Source organism: Myotis nattereri (assembly GCF_964212035.1).
Source record: "Myotis nattereri genome assembly, chromosome: 16".
NCBI lineage: Eukaryota > Metazoa > Chordata > Mammalia > Chiroptera > Vespertilionidae > Myotis > Myotis nattereri.
The window spans coordinates 47,785,685-47,802,357 of record NC_138091.1 but is presented as its reverse complement, the minus strand read 5'-3'; the positions used below and the strand labels follow the sequence as shown (position 1 = coordinate 47,802,357).

At 51.6% G+C, this 16,673-nt stretch overlaps 1 protein-coding gene across 1 annotated transcript; it reads right to left on the bottom strand.

Annotated features, from left to right (window-relative positions):
• Positions 1-4,693: 4,693 nt before the first annotated feature.
• On the bottom strand, positions 4,694-12,771 carry LOC308531721 (transcription factor CP2-like protein 1; the record flags this gene model as incomplete). Its single annotated transcript, XM_081108796.1, has 15 exons — positions 12,683-12,771; positions 12,039-12,190; positions 11,832-11,905; positions 10,037-10,142; positions 9,829-9,935; positions 8,886-9,038; positions 8,535-8,645; positions 7,813-7,910; positions 7,533-7,587; positions 7,162-7,255; positions 6,694-6,784; positions 6,179-6,261; positions 5,322-5,467; positions 5,140-5,191; positions 4,694-4,731 (listed from the first exon to the last, which is right to left on the bottom strand). Exons 1-15 carry the CDS (start codon positions 12,763-12,765, stop codon positions 4,694-4,696), a joined length of 1,443 nt encoding a protein of 480 aa, XP_080964922.1. The 5' UTR covers positions 12,766-12,771.
• Positions 12,772-16,673: the final 3,902 nt, after the last annotated feature.

Below are 16,673 nucleotides of genomic sequence, written 5' to 3'. Positions count from 1 at the left end.
TTCTGAAGCCTTTGGTCCTTACGAAAGTTAGTAAAAATCTCTCAGCTAAGTCTGAGTGAATCTTTGGAGCCCAAGAGAGTTACACTCAATTTTCAGTGGAAAAACGTGTGTTGGACAAGCTCACATGGGGGATGTTAAGAGAAATTCCGTAGTGCACTTCTTCCATCCCTGCTGCGTGTGCTTTTAGAGTAAGCCCCTGGTAGGGTTCGATTCCCAGGTGTTGAGGATTAGTGCTTGCTCAGCCATGGTAGTTCACTGCCCTTTAGGAAAAAGAAGCATGAGCGACCAGAATTATATCAATTGACCGTGTGTATTTTCTCTATTTTTCAGTGTCTTGTTTTGAAGAATTGGGGTGGGGAAATGGTAGGTGAGATTCAAATTAAAGGAGAAAATCAGTTCTGGAACTGTGGGGTACTTTGCTTCAGGTACAAGCATCTGTCATGAATATGTAGAAACAACTGCTTCACATGTGAGTAGATTTACTTTCCTCTCCATCTAATGAACTCCAGGCTCTTTTTCCTTCTGCTTCCCACACACACCTAACCAGAGCCATCCCATGGGTATTGGCACCACTGAAAGAAACCCCAGGGCTTCCCAGCGGCTCTGGGCACGGTGTTCGCCAGGGCAAGAGCAGGTAGGCAATCCGAATCCCCACCCAGGAAGAGGTGGCAGGGAAGAGGTGTCCAGACACATACCTTTTCTCTCCTGCCGTACTCCAGGAACCCCGGGGAATCTTTGAAGTGATGTCTTTTATATTAAAGTGGAAGAAGTTTGCCCCACTAAATTTCGCTTGTCATTGTCTCTTACTACTGTTTTTTATTCAGATCCGTACCACACTGCTGTTCACACACGTGTATGTGGTTCTTATCTTAGCCTAACTCTTCCCAAGCACCAGAAGTCATTATTCTGTTTTTGTTTTTTTATGGCACTAGTGAATGAGAACCTAAAGTCTTAGAAAATCCTAACTTGAAAAGGAGTCTCTAATCGGCATGGTTTGATTATTTTACCTTTTCCCCCCTAAAGACTTGAATGATTTTCTTTCCTAGTGCTATGTGATAGATCTGTAATAAGTGAAACCTTTGCTGCTATTTTCCTGGGTTTACAACAGTTTTCTTCTTCCCTTAAGAATAATTTATCTGTTTTTCTCTGATGACTGTTAATTTCTAACAAGTGCAGGAGAGGTGAGCCTGAGATTTCTTCTCTTACTCCCCTCCTCACCCTACCCCCAAGTTACACACTAACCTCTACAACCTCTGTGGGATGGGGTGCCTCTCTTGGAGCTGGCCCCTGAGGCTCTGTAGCTGCCAGCACTGAGGGTTACTTCTTAATTTTGCCTTTCTCCATTCCTGTTTTATGACTCAACTTTCAAATGCCTCCCACTCTGGCTGCCTCCTTTTTCCTCCCAGGAATCATTTCCAAGTAACCTGCCTTGGGCATATCCCAACTGCTCTCCTCACCTTTGCCCACCTTCCAGTGACCCTGAGAGCACAGACCTGAGAAATGCGGCCTGTGCAGAGCTCAGAGAACTGTGAGGACTACCCCTGCCCGTCAGACTCTGCCTGGGGACAGAGATGGATGGGTAAATGGTGCTGTGGGAGAAATTTTTATCTTCAAACCAGGCTCTTTCATCCCTGTACCCAGTGGCCCCCTCCTATTCCCAGCCCTTGAGGGGGTAAAATGCAGAGGAGATTGACTGGCAGGGTCTGGTACCAAACATCATTATCTGGCCTGCCTAAGCCTCCCCCAGCCTCTGGCCTGCCCTGGAGTGCTTCAGTGTGTGGGAGCTGCTGCTTACTGCTTCTCCACTAGGCCCGCCCAGCGCTTTGCCAGTCCCTGGCATCGACAGCTCCCCACATGGTGACCCGACGCCAGGTTCCATTCGCTGTCCAAGTGACTGTTTCCACTACTACTTTTGGCGCTTGAGATTGCGGGGGAGGGAGGGTTATTTAAAATAAATAAAAGCCAAGGTGGCAGTAGAGGATTCCTTCTGCTTTAAAATCTTTGGACTAAAAAGAAATGTTTTTTATATATAAATATATAAAGTAAATTGTTATGTAACTATTCTTGTTTCCTGTATGTTCTAATTTTGTTTTATGATGTAATTAAAGGAAATAAGCTGTGAAGACTTTTCATTTTGCTGCGGAAATAGCCTGACTTGGAGCTGTGATTCTCTACTTTCTTGAACCCTAGAGCTGCACAGGCTCCCGAGGCTCAGTGAAGAGGAGCTTTTTGGCACCCTTATATTTTTTAATAGAATTTAACTAATAACCTTTAGTTACTAACTTTTTAGTAGCCTGTTTTTAATACACAACTCTACTTGTCTAAGAAAAACAAGACATAATATAAATCAGGATTTCTAAAATTCTTGTTCTAATTTGATATAACAATTCATCCTGAGTTCCTTATCTGTGCAGTCCATTGCCCTTACCTCGCCTAGGAAGGAGTGAAGATGGTTAAACACAAGCTCCCAAGTCATTGCCTGACCTCCACCCAAATGACCTGAACGACCTGCTGTCTCATCTTGCTTTAGAGCTGTAAAGGTTAAAAGAGGTAATGATGGCACATTGTAAGCATTCACATGCTACCTGCTTTATTCCCTTCATTTCAGCAAATATGTCAGTGTCTGGTCTGTGCTGGAGGCTCCAGTTGAGAGATACACAAAGGTTAATGAAATGGGGTCCCTATCCTTTTGGTGGAGATGTGCAGGGGAGCCAAATCTGCAATCAAAATTTACATCTCAGGGTGTCTATCCTGCCATGAAATGCCCTCAGGGAACCTGTGGATTCATAGACCTCTCTTGAAATCCACTCATTCTGCACGTGGTAAAGGCCTGGTCTGGGTTGGTAATTTGGGTGAGGCCACCAGGGTTACAGGGGTACAAGTAGTTGTCCATGTTGGATCAGCCCTATATGTTGAGGGAGATACTTTTTAGGTCTTCAAGGATAAACAGACTTCCCCTTCCCCAAGGATATTTTTTTTTTTAATAGCCAAGGATATTTTTCCATTGATTTTTAGGGAGTGGAAGGGAGGGAGAGACAGAGGGAGAAACATCAATGTGAGAGAGGCCCATCGATGGGTTCTCTCTCGCACACACCCTGACAGGCTGGGGATCCAGCCTGGAACCACGGTACATGCCCTTGACTGGAATTGATGGCGTGACCCTTCAGTCTGTGAGCCGAAGCTCTAACCACCGGCCAGGACCCCCATTCCAGCCAGTGTTCAGAGCCTTCTCCCTTCCTGCCCTCCCTAGCCAGAGGCTACCTGGTTTAAAACTCCCCAAAGATGACCAGTAAATGATTAAAAAGGGATTAGGCGGAGGGTGCCTTGGCCTGTATTCCAATCCATGCATATAGGTTTTCTCTCTTCAGTATTTTTTTTTTTTTTTTGTGATAAAATTTTGAGGGAAAGGAATGAAAAAATTAAGCAGCCCTAACCGGTTTGGCTCAGTGGCTAGAGCATCAGCCTGCAGACTGAAAGGTCCCAGGTTCAATTCTGGTCAAGGGCATGTACCTTGGTTGCGGGCACCCCCAGTAGGAGATGTGCAGGAGGCAGCTGATCAATGTTTCTCTCTCATTGATGTTTCTAACTCTCTATCCCTCTTTTTCCTCTCTGTAAAAAGTCAGTAAAATATATTTTTTTAAAACGAGAAAGAAAATCAGAATAACATCACGTTTTAAAAAGCACTTAATATAAAATCGGTTTTCTGCATGGAAAAATATACACACAAAAATCAGTTTCCGGTGGATTGACCTAAAAGTGAAATGCAAAATTAAAATTTAAACTTTGAAAATGTTTGTTTATATTTATGACCTTAATATAGGGGAAGACCTAAAAATTCAAAGATTAATAAGTTCAACTGCATTTTAAAAATCAGACCCCGTGGCCTCAGTGTTTAAGAAGAGTAACAGGATTTCCCAAGTCTCTAGAACTGCAGTTGGAATAAGCACAGCGATTTGATAGTTGAATGGTCTTTCAGAGGCTTCAGTGAGTAGTTGTTGCCCTAACTAATTGGAATAAAAAAAAAAATCCAGCCAGATTTATTTATTCCTATCCCAGACTCTATCCCTTGCCCTAGTCTATAGGCAGAAGACAATTCTCGAGAGGACCATATCATCAAGAAAATAGAACAAGCATTAAGTATATATACCTGTTTAAATTAATTTGCAAAAGAAGGGGTGAGTAGGATTTTAAACACAAATTCACTCGTTCAGCAGCACTGCTTGGGGCAAAAGCTCATCCATATTGCCAGGTTTCTTGCCTCACAAGATTTGGCCAGTTTAGCTCATCTTGGGAAGCTGTGTCCCAGGTTCTTTTTTTCTTTTTCTTTTTTAAATATATTTTTATTGATTTTTTACAGAGAGGAAAGGAGAGAGAGAAACATCGATCAGCTGCCTCCTGCACATCTACTGGGGATATGCCCGCAACCCAGGTACATGCCCTTGACCGGAACCAAACCTGGGACCTTTCAGTCCGCAGGCCGACGCTCCATCCACTGAGCCAAACCGGTTTCGGCCCAGGTTCTAATAACTTGCTGCCGAGCAGTAAGAAATGTGAGCCTGGGGCTGCTTGCTGCCTCCCCAGGGGAGGGATACAGGACGGTCCGGCTCTTCACCTGGAGCCTGGGGAAACATCGAGGATTTTCTGGAGAACCAGGCTGGCATCAGTTTCCTCTTGCAGCAGGGCGTCCCTGAGCTTAGGTCAGCACCAGGTAGTAGCCATCTGGATTCTGCACTGAAAGCAGTAAAAAGGGCACCACTGGGGTGAGGCTGGCCCCCAACCAACACGAGGATGCACTCCCAACGAGGAGCGGCCTGCAGCGCACCTGCACGCCCCGGTCTTCTTCCCCTCGCCGCCAATCCACCTTTTCAGGAAGCCTCCCTGTGCACTGGAGCATCACAGGGGCCGGGCAGGCATCCAGAGAACCAGGACTACCAGCTGACTGGTCAGCAAGCACCTGCCCTTCCGCTTGATTGTTGCAGTTTGTGGGGGTTGGGGAAGGGGGGGCTTACCTTCCATGGTAATACACTTATGAGAATGCATTTATTCAGTCACGTTTTTCCTGAGCAATAAATAGCTGTCTTTTTGCTATACGATCTCTGTCTCTGACACAAAGCTAGTGTCTCCCTCTAAAACTCCTACCTTTTTTCACCACGGCCACAAAGTACGATTCATCCTTAAGATTCTGAACCACCTGCAAGGGAGAAGGGGTCACTAAGATAATTCCGTTCTTATAGCCCAACGGAATAAGCCAGGGTAGGTAGGGAGAGGGAAAGGAGTGACCAGGCCTTAGTGGAGCCTTATAGGGAACCACTGCCCCTTACCTGGTCGCTAAGGAGAATGAGGATACCCCCAGGGCCCTGGTGGAAGAGGCGGTGGATCTGATTGGCTGGGAGGTTCAAGAGCTCTGCCAGTTTTCCCATCAGTTCAATGGCGCTGAGTTCATCCAGCGAAATCTCTTGATAAAAACCTGGGATGTGGGCAATAGGGGGTCAGTAGGGGGAGAGGTCTAGAGGGAGCCCCAGATACCAGGAGGATGAGAGGGCATGGTGACAGCCTCATGGTGGGTGTGAGGGGAGAGAGTAAAGAAAAAGGCTTATAAACCCACTTTGTCTTCACCTCCTATTCCTCAACTGAGGGGAGGCCCCAGCTGAAAGAGGAGATGGGACATCTACATATGAAGGACCGAAACCCAAGAACAATACGATTATAATGTTCTTTTTTTTTTAATATATTTTATTGATTTTTTACAGAGAGGAAGGGAGAGGGATAGAGAGTTAGAAACATCGATAAGAGAGAAACATCGACCAGCTGCCTCCTGCACACTCCCCACTGGGGATGTGCCCGCAACCAAGGTACATGCCCTTGACCGGAATCGAACCGGGACCCTTCAGTCCGCAGGCTGACGCTCTATCCACTGAGCCAAACCGGTGCTGGCAAGATTATAATGTTCTAATCCCACATGCTAATAGAATGACAAAATCAGAAGGGGTTAGAGAGCATGGAGGAATAAACCCAGGGAGACATCCTGGAAGGAGAGGACTAGTCTGGTCATGGAAGGCAGGGGAATGCAAGGAGGGCATGTGGGTCCCAGGAATGGTGGGGCACCACCCTTTCCCCAGGCCAGAAGAGGGTTCGTGCGGCCACACCTTCGTTTCTTCTGGAGAGGCCAGCACCTTACCTGGTTCGGGGTTCTTAGGAACCTCGTTCTCTTGCCTAGAGGCCTCCTGAGCCACATATAAAGTCAGCCGGTGACGGATGGGCCTGGGCCAGGAAAACAGTCTCAGCCCTTCATATCTGGACCATCAGCTCCCTCTTGGAGCCCCCATCCCTGGGAGAGACCCCACCCCTCCCAGGTCTCCAGGGAGAGAAATCGCCACGCATTTCTTAAGCTTGTAATGAACGGTAGATTCTGGGGGAGAGGAGATAGGAAAATCTAACTGTCCCCAGAAACTGCGTGATGCAGGTGGGATGGTCACAGGGGAGGTCACGGGAGCCTGGTTTTTTAGCCCAGCCCTGCCAGTCTGTAACCTCAGGAAGATCAGTGTCCTTTTTGGGCCAGAGTTTCTTCCTTTGTATAAAATGAGGGCGGGGAGTAAGTGGCCTTCAAGGTGCCTCTTGACTTGAACATTCTGCTAGCTGAATTGGTAGGTGCCACTACAGAGGGCAGGGGACCCTGTTGGCAGTGCCCAGCACCTGGCTCTAAGAGTATTGAAAAGGCGGATCCCGTCGGCAGCCCCGCAGATCTGGATCAGGTCCTGCCGGGTAAGCTTCAGCAGATCGGTGCCTGCAGAGGCAGAGAGAGCCAGATTGGGGAAGAGGCCTGGGATCGAGGCTGGCAAGGGACACAGTCCAACATGAGTCTACAGATAGCCCTAGTATATCCGGGTAGACTTCGAGCCACACCCCGGCTCTGCCACTTGCTAGCTGTGTGTCCTTCCGCAACGTATTGAACCCCTCTGAGCCCTGTTCTCAAGGGCGAGTGTGTAAATTATATAGGATAATATGAGAGAAAAAAACGTAGCAAGCATGGTGCCTGGCAACTCTTAGTCCTAAATAAAAGTTAGTTGAAGGGAACACAAAAGCCAGGACAGAGGCAGGCTTCCTGCTGAGAGCCCCACCCCCATTTCCCTACAGCGGGATCCCTGCCAACCCCAGCCTCACCTGTGAAATTGGCCAGTGTCCGGCAGTAGCTGGAGAACCGGTGGCGATGTAACCACTGCTGCGTCTCCAGAATGGAGGCTCCAGGGTTCAGATCCTGAGGCATGGAGAGGGCAGTCCAGGGAACCCCATGAGCCCACGGACTGAGAACAGAGGGGAGGAGAAACAACCTCTGCCCCTGGGGGGCCCGAGTCTGAGGGGGAGGCTCATTCTGCTGGTGGGAAGTGCCGGTCCTTGCAGGGAAGTTTTGTGATGTAGGGCCATAGCACATCTGTCCACCAGGGGGCAGGGCCGCCCTATTCTGGAGCGAGAGATGAGGTTGCTGAGGCTTTGGGAGAGTGGACGGGGATGGGGGGTGGAAAGGGAAGACTCACCTCAGCTGGGCTGCCCCCCAAAGTGTCCAAGATGAATGGTGGTGAGCAGCAGAGCCTGTGGGGGAGCAGAGGGTCAGGGCCTCTTGGATGCAGTGCAGCCAGTCTCCCACCCTGGGAGGCAGAGCTTGCCAGGGGTCATCCCAGATGTTCCCCAGAAGCCGGGCTGAGCCTCTTCCCAGCCTCAGCACACCCCTCAACCCTGCCCCTCCCCCAGGCCTTGGCTGAGGAGCTCTTCACTGGCGCCCCAAAGGGCTGATGGGAGGCGCGCATCCCCACTCACCGCTCCGGGGACAGGAGTTTGCAGGAGTGGGGGGAGGTCAGAGCCTGAGGGCTGAGAGGCAGGTGGGGCTCTGCACTGGGCTCCGGCCATGGTGAACACTGTGGGCAAACAGTAAGGTCGGCATGGACAGTTGGGGAGCAGTGGCAGCCGTCCCTCACCTCCCTCCAACTGCCTGTTAAGAGCTGACAAGGGCCCGGCCAGTGTGGTTCAGTGGTTGAGTGTGGACCCATGCACCAGGAGGTCGCCAGTTCGGTCATTCTGGTCAGGGATCAGGGCACATGCCTGGGAGGGCTGTGCAGGAAACATCTCTCCCGCTCCTTCCTCTCTCTCTCTAATATCAATAAAAACACTTTTTTTTAAATGTTAGCATCTACAAAAGTAGCTGACAAGCAGATCTAGTTTCCAGACTAAGCAAGAGAGCAAACTAGCCTGCAGGGCTGCCTGGGGGAGTTGGGCAGGCTCCCGCGGAGCTGGCAGAAGCAGCAGCAGGAACGCAGCTGCTCTGGGCAGAGGCAGCAGCAGTGGGGTGGCAGCGGTGGCAGGCACAGGAGAGGCGGCCTGGAAGGTGGCCCTCCAGGGGGTCTTGAAGTTTGTCTTTGCAGGAAACGGGTGGAATCCCGGGGGGCTGTGATCATCCTGAAGCAGGCACAGCCCTCGAGTCCTCAGTTTCCCAGGTGTAAGTGAGGACCTTTTCTCCAACCCTGCCCCCCCAAAACACGCACCTCCACAAAGACCGTGCTCTCACAGGCAGCCTGATACTTGTCTCTCTCGTGCAGGGGCTGTTTCTCAACCTTCTCCCGGTCGGTTTTCAGTTTCCGGTCAGCTCCTTTGGGCTACCAGAGGGAGACATGAGAATCTCAGAGGCCCCCTCCTCGCCTGCACACTTCTCGTCACAGAAGGGGCTCTAAGAAAGACATCCAGCCCCATCCCTCTGTGCACAGAGAGGGAAAGAGACCCAGAGCTTGGACCGCAGGCGGAGGATCCACAGCAAAGCAGGGCCAGGATCCACACAGCCAGCGAGGCAGGGTGACAAGCCCTGAGAGGGAGGGGAAGGGGCCCGGTGCTGCCTGCACCTTGAACACCTTGATGAGGCAGCCGGCTGAATGTAGGTGTTCAGGTGGAAGCCCCTTGTCACTGGGCTTGAAAGTGTCGATCTGGAGGCGGAAGGGGACGCCTTTCTCTCCACCCTTTTTCCGAGGAGTGAACTCAGTGCTGATGCAGTGAACCTGAGGCGGAGGAGAAGCAAAGAGGAAGCAGTGTGACTCCCGGCCCCACCACCCTTCCAGGGGGATTGCACCTAAAACCTGTGGCCTGCCTGTCACCTGTCAGCAGCGTCTATTCTTCAAGTGTAACTTTATTAGGTTCTCTCCCTATGTTGTACTTTACTTCCCCATGTTATATAGGACATTTTAATTAGCATTTTATGAGGTTGACCTGTGTACATTTAGTATCCTTATAAATTGTCTACTTATATCCTTTGCCTGTTTTCTGTTGGTCTCCTATTTTTTCTTATTGATATACTAGAAGCCCAGTGCACAACATTCGTGCATTGGGGGGGGGGTGGGGGGGGGGACTCCTCAGCTTGGCCTCCCACCACGACCTCTGCACTCACCAGCCATCAGCCTGGCTTGTGGCTGAGCGGCACTCCCCCTGGTGGTCAATGTGCATCATAGCAATCGGTCATTCTGCCATTTGGTCAATTTGCATATTACCCTTTTATTACATAGGATGATAACTTTTTATTATTAAGGCTATAACACTAACAACTATTTTTCCCATTTGGGGTCTCCTTTTAATTTTGCCTAGGTATTGCAGACCATGACTTTCTTAGAAGCTAAGTCCTGTGTTTTGTAGTTTCTTCCATTGCTTTAATGTTTAACTAGTCCTTCCCTATGGTGAGAGTCCGTAAACCTCTATCCATATTTTTCCCCCCAAGGTGTTTTCTGGAAATGAATTATTTTTACTGTCCCCTTACCCCTACCTAACCTCACCTTCCTTTCCCAGCTTCAGGCTCACCTGCAGGAAGAGAGAGGTCCTCTTGGTCGGGTCCCAGTGAAACTCCACTGTGTTGAGCTGTGAGGGCAGCACCTGGGGTTCTATCACCCCCACGGACAATGGCACATCTGCAGACACAGAGTAGCAAGCAGGAAGCAAGGCTCAGCCCTCCCCACCTCTAAGGGCTTTCAAGACAGATGGTGGCCCTAAAGGGTCCCTCCCCATTCACCGATGTCCAGGATGCGGTCCCCAGGCCGGCTCCATCTCCACCCATCCAGCTGCTGCTGCTCCGTGTACTGCAGGCGCCGGTCATGGAACACCACACGCACCACACTCTGTGGGCACAGGAAGGTGGCGCTCGTAGGCATTTGGGGACAGTTCCCATACCTGGGGTAGGCCAACCCTCCCACCCTCTCCCCACCTTGCTTCCCACTCCCAGGAAACATGGGACTTAGAATCACTAGATCTGAGTGCAGATGCCCACCTGCCATTCTGTGAAACTGGGGAGGTGACTTAGGGACCCTGAGCCTCAGTTTCCTCGTCTGTAAAATAAGGAGGTTAATCCCTTCCCACTCTTAATCACTCTACCGGGCTCTTTTCTACATATTTTTTAACGATAAGCAAAAGTTTACTTAGAAGATCACAGAGACCCAAGCCGGTTTGGCTCAGTGGATAGAGCATCGGCCTGCAGACTCAGGGGTCCCAGGTTCGATTCCGGTGAAGGGCATGTGCCTTGGTGGCGGGCACATCCCCAGCGGGGAGTGTGCAGGAGGCAGCTGATCGATGTTTCTCTCTCATCAATGTTTCTAACGCTCTATCCCTCTCCCTTCCTCTCTGTAAAAAATCAATAAAAAATATTAAAAAAAAAAAAAAAGAAGATCACAGAGGTAGAAAGAAGCAAACCAGCTGGGCTGTGTCGGCTCAGGAATCAAGTTATGGAGGCAAAAGAGGGGCCCTTGGAGCTTAGGAGAGAAAGGCAACGGTAGCTGGCCTGTGCGGGAAGAAGAGGGGAGGAGAAAGGCAGGCGCGCTCTAGAAAGGGGAGTGCTAGCAGGCTTTTCTTTGCAGCACTTATCATTTTGCAATTTGTAAATTAACTTGTAATTGCATACAATTTGTGTAATTACAAGTTTGTCTCACTCAGTAGAATGCAAGCCCCCTGAGGAAAGGAATTGCATCTGTCTCTTTACGGCTGAATCTCTAGCTCAGAGAATAGTTTCTGGAAATAAATGGGAGCTTGATGAATAATTTTTTTAAATCCTCACCTAAGGACATGTTCCCTTCTTTTTTTTTATTTGAGAGAGAGAGAGAGAGGAGAGAGAGGAGAGGAGAGAGAAACATCGATCCATTACCTCTGGTATATGCCCAGAATGGGGATGGAACCCGAAACCTAGGCATGTGCCCTGACCAGAGTTGAACCTGCAACCTTTTGGTGCATGGGACAATGATCCAATTAAATGAGCCACCCGGCCAGGGCTAAATGAATAATTTTTTGAGAGAAGTAATTATGTGTGTGAATAACACATATCCCCCCCCCCCTTTTTCTTTCCTTTTTTAATTCCCACCTGAGGATATTTTTCCATTGATTTTAGAGAGAAGGAAAGACAGAGAGAAATATCAATGTGAGAGAAACCCATCGCTTGGTTGCCTCCTGCATGAGCCCCAACCAAGGCCCGGGCCAGGGAGAAGCCTGCAACCAAGGTACGTGCTCTGGACTGGAATCAAACCCGGAACCCTTTGGTCTGCAGGCTGACGCTCTATCCACTGAGCCAAACCGGCTAGGGCTGTAATATGCTAATATTTCTATATCCCGGTTCTGCTACTTACTGGCTGTTTCATGGAAAAATACTTAACCTCTCTGTGCCTCTTGCCTGCACAATTCCTGCCCACCACTGTGAAGGTCAACTTAAAAGGTGGACCTGAGAGGGTTCTACCTGACAATGACATCACAGGGATGGCACTGGCTTCCTGCCCCTGGGACAGGCAGACTCGGCCTTTGCCGGATCTGGGAGGGGATGCACCTACCTTCAGCAGCCGCGGCCACTGGGTGGCGTCACCCAGCTTGGAGTTGCAGAGCATCTGCACCTCATAGGACTGGCCTGGGAGAGATTGGGGGACGTGTGAGCCCCACTCCGAGGGGCAGAAATGGTGCCTGCCTCCCCAGCCCACCCTGGCACAACCTCCAGAGCTTGCTGCCCCCACTCACCCCTTTCCTTCCCTGGCCCAGCGTACCCTGGTTCAGGTAGGTCAGGGCCTCCTCCTGCTGCTTCACGGCTGGTGAGGTGGCCGCACAGAGCACGTACTGGAATGAGGGGCAGGGAGGCTCCATGCTGGGGATGTTGGGCAGCTCCTCCTGCTTCAGGTAGGGCAAGGGCAGGGACTCCCTGCAGGGAGAGGAGGCCCTGCCAGCTTTCTGCCCTGTCCACCCCACTCCCTATGGGGCGTTGACTCTCTCTGCCAGGTTCTATCTCCTGGGAGCCTCCAGTTTCCTGTAGCAGGCACCCCAGCAGCAGCCAGGGCCAAAAGGGCCGCCATTCAACTCCTTTGGCCTCTGGGAGACCTCCGTTAAGATGCAAATCCCAGATACTACCAAGCATCGACAAACATCTGGCATCAATTGCTTGTGCGCAACCTCAGGGCTTGCCTGATACCAAGTCAATGCCCCACCAAAGTGTCCTGTGTAGGTGGTGCTCAGGGTGTTGTGAGATGTCCCAGGACCCACTAAACCCAGGTGCATTTGACCACATCCCCACCCCCAAAGGGGCCCAAGAGCAGGAAGCCCATCCCCCTCTACTTGAAACAGAGGCCCCATGTGTCTACCACAGCTCGCACCAGGGCCTTCCTTAGGGGCCGAGGGAAGGGGCTCTGGCCCTTACCTGAGCAAGCTGCTTGGCGGCCCCGGGTACAATTCCCCGGGACTGGGCCACAGGTGCTCCAGCTGGTTGTGCCAAAACAGCATCTTGGAAAGGGAGCGGGCCAGGTGTGTGACAGAGAGGTCAGTGCTGGGTGGGGCTGGACCCACTGGGCCTCCACCGGGGACCTCAGCCTCTCTTTATAGAAGCAAACCCACTAAAGGGTGGGGTCAGCCTGGGGCCTCTGATTGGCTGAGCTCCCAGGGCTCTAGGAAACTCTGGACCTATTAGGCAGCTTAAGCTGGGAGGAGGGGGTGGGGGAATGGTGTCCCCAGGGCTCCCTACCAATCATTAACTTGAAGGGGAGATGGTGGTACAGCAAAACAAAGTCACAGGGATGCACATCCACTCCCCCACCATTCCCCAAGAGGCCCAGGGACAAGGAGGGGACACCCTTAGGCTTCAAGATTGGCCCCAGATTCATGAGCCGCGTAGAATCCCAGAGACTCATAGGCTAGGACCCCTCACATGACCCCATGGGAAGAACCTGACCCCTCCCAGGGGACAGGACAAGCAGGCATGCTGCATCACACGCACCTACAAAGGGTCTTTGCTCCCTGCTGGCCTCCCACCCTCCTCTTCCCGACCCCAACACACAGGTGCGGTGATGGCAGGACACCTGTGCTTTTGCTGGGCTGCCTGGCTAGGGGACTGGAGTTTACAGAACATAGTCCAGCTTGCTGTGGAAACAACTCGGGGGGTGGTGCTGGCAGGGAGAGCCTGCCTGTGGGGAGGAGCGGTGTGTCTGGGGGTGACCCCTCCCAGGGCAGTGGAAGGAGAGGACTCCCAGCGGGGTTGGTTTCTTTGCCCCTCCTCTGCCCTGGGGTACGGGGTGGACTGTGTTTATGGACAAATACAGTCTGCCTTGGGGAGGGCCTCCTTCCCCATGCTCAGCCCCTGTTGTCACTGTACACAGACAGCCCCAGGCCCCTGTGCCCAACCCCCAACTACTGTTTGGTATAAACAGACAAGGGCCGTGCGGAGAGCAGAGAGACAGGCCTCTCAACACATCGCCTGAGCTCATGTGACCTTAGCTATCCAGGCTTGGTGACTCTGCAGAGCCTGCCTGGGGACAGGGAAAGCCAAAGGGTCCCCACTCAGGGCACCTCCATCTCCAGGTGCCTGGCCCTTGGTCCTGTACCTGCTTTCTTTTCCATAAACCCAGACAAAATGGAAGAAGGGAGAAGAAAGGGTTGGGAACATGCCTGCCAGGGAGGCCAAAGGAGCCCAAGTACCCAAGATCCCCTGTTAAGAACCCCAAGACTTGGAGAGCCCACCCATTGCCCAAAGGTGGAGTCCAGGCAAGAAGGCCCCCATGGAGCTCTCCAAGGTTGGACAGAGCAGGATCCCAGGAAGGGAGGGGAGTGGAGGGGTCCTGGCCACCTTGGTCCTGGCCTGGTGGGAGCAGGGTATGGGGCAGAGGAGGCAAGCAGGCAGATGGAGGTAGAAAAGGTGGAGGCTGGTGTGGGCCCCCTTTGAGGACAATCCCCAGAGCAGGTCCTGGGAGTGGGACTCCAACTCCAGCACCCAATTCCCTGCCCTCTCACCACCCTCCACCTGCTTGCACCCTCCCCCTTCGCCCCTGAGTTCATCTCTCCCATACTGGCTGCTAGTCCTTCCTCCCACCTCTCTGCACTCTGTCCCACTCAGATGTTGCTGGGCCTGTTCCTGGTTTCCCATGGCTCTCTCTCTCCTCTCTCCCTCCTCCTCTTTCCTTCTCTCTCTCTCTCTCTCTCTCTCTCTCTCTCTCTCTCTCCCCTCAGCTGGGCTTGAGGCAGTGGCTGGAACCTAGCTACTTGCAGCCCCCCAACCCCACCCTACTCTTTCGCTGGGCCCCTGGGCCAGCACAGAACAGAGTTTGAACAGCTCATCCTCAAGCCCAGAGAGGCCTTGGGACACTTCTGGTGCGGACCCTGCACTCTCAGGGGATTCTCAGGCCCTGGGGGGTGGGGGGAGGCCCCCACAAGGCAGGGGCATGGCGCAGACTCCCCTCTTTACCTTCTAAATGGGAGCAAGGCCTCCCTCCCACCCGGTGTGGCAGTGAGGATTAACGGTCCTTCTGTGGTGCTGCATCTTTGTCCAGGGTTGAATTCCCAAGAGCTCCCCCTGGGGTATCGGGGGGCACCAGCAAGGTCCCCAGTGTCACAGTCCTGGGGGGTACAGACGTGACTGTCTCAGAAACTTCCCCACACACAGATAATTTCAGGGACAACTTTTTGGGTGCAATTTTTTAAAATGGATTTTTCCCCACCCAAATGTTCTATCATTTTCTAGGCCATGGCATAAACCAATCCTAATAATACCCTTTTGGGCTTCGTAAGCCAAGGAAGTAACTTTTTATCTGTAAAAAAAAAAAAAAAAAAAAAAAAAAATGCTGAGAAATAACAATTCTATGTCCTTTTTCTCCTCTAACCAAAATGTCTTGTTTGGTTCTGCTTTCTATCCCGAGGCAGCATTCGAGCCTGGAGAGTGGGAGAGTTGAAGGGGGAGGTCTACTCCTCCCTCAAAGAAAGAGGGGCTGAGAGGAGAAGGATCACTCATTCATTCATTCATTCATTCATGCATTCAACAAAATGCTATGAAGTGCCTACTATGTACCAGGCTCGCTCTCTCTCTCTCTCTCTCTCTCTCTCAGTGGCATCTTGTCCATCAAGGGCAAAAGGCTGGGCCCTGAGTTCCAGGCAAAATTATTTTACAAAGGAAGGGATGAGAGCATGATTTTTTAGACACCTCAGGCACAGGCACACAGGAGCGTGCACACACAGAGGAAGCTGACAGTCCCATATGGCAACCCCTGTGTGGTCAGTGTGTCTGCACACAAATGCCCCTCCCCCAAGAGGCAGTCCCTCCTCCAGCAAAATGCCTCTGAGGATTTTGGGTGCACAGTTCCAAAGGGCACCCCACTGAACAGTTCCCCCTGGGGTTGGACAACACACAGGCCTGGCTCGAAGCCCCAATCTTCTTTTTTTAAATATATTTTTATTGATTTCAGAGAGGAAGGGAGAGGGAGAGATAGAAACATCAATGATGAGAGAGAATCATTGATCAGCTGCCTCCTGCCCGCCCCCTCCTGGGGGTCAAGCCCGCAACCCGCATATGTGCCCCTGGCCAGAACCCAGGGACCCTTCAGTCCACAGGCCTACGCTCTAAGTTCTACCCTAACCGGTTTGGCTCAGTGGATAAAGCTTAGGCAGATCCCCAGTAGGGGGTGTGCAAGAGGCAGCTGATCAATGTTTCTAGTTCTGTATCCCTCTCCCTTCCTCTCTGTAATAAAACATATTAAAAAATAATAATAAAATAAAAAATATTTTTTAAAAATTCTCTCAAGTTCTGAGTGAACCACTTTGCCTGCTCTCCGCCCGCCCCCACCCCTTCCTCCATGGCCCTGATGAATTGCTCAGTGGGGCGCCAGGGTGTGAGTTTGAGAAGCCACTTTGCACAGGAAAAGTCAGCTTCCTGACCAACATTCAAAGCCATTTGTCCACTTTTCTCTGCCTTCCCTTCTCACCACTCCCCCTCCCTCTTGTTTGCCTGCAGCTTCCAGAACGGGCTGTTCTTTTTCACACCTCTGCGTGTTTTCCCAGGCTGTTCCCTCTGCCTAGAACTGCTGGCCACCCCCAAGTCGGCCAGAGGGGCCCCCTGAATTATTGCGCCCTTGGGTCAGGATTTACAGTAAGACCTCTAATGCGGGGATCAGGCGCCCCAATGTCCATTATTACTCCAGGCAATCAGAAGGCTTAGGAGTCTCAAATGTAGACAGACCCTCAAAGGCCCCGCTAAGCACAGCTTTCTTGCCGCGCATCCAATGCTGCTTTCTGTGCGGCCTGCAGGGGGCGGTGTGGGCTCAGCCCTGCCCCAGGCTCTCCCCTGCAGCTTCCAGCGGGCTCTAGACTTTCCCAGCCAGAAAACACCTCCCCATGGACCCCAGTGAGGAGTTACAGGCAGGGTCCACCCT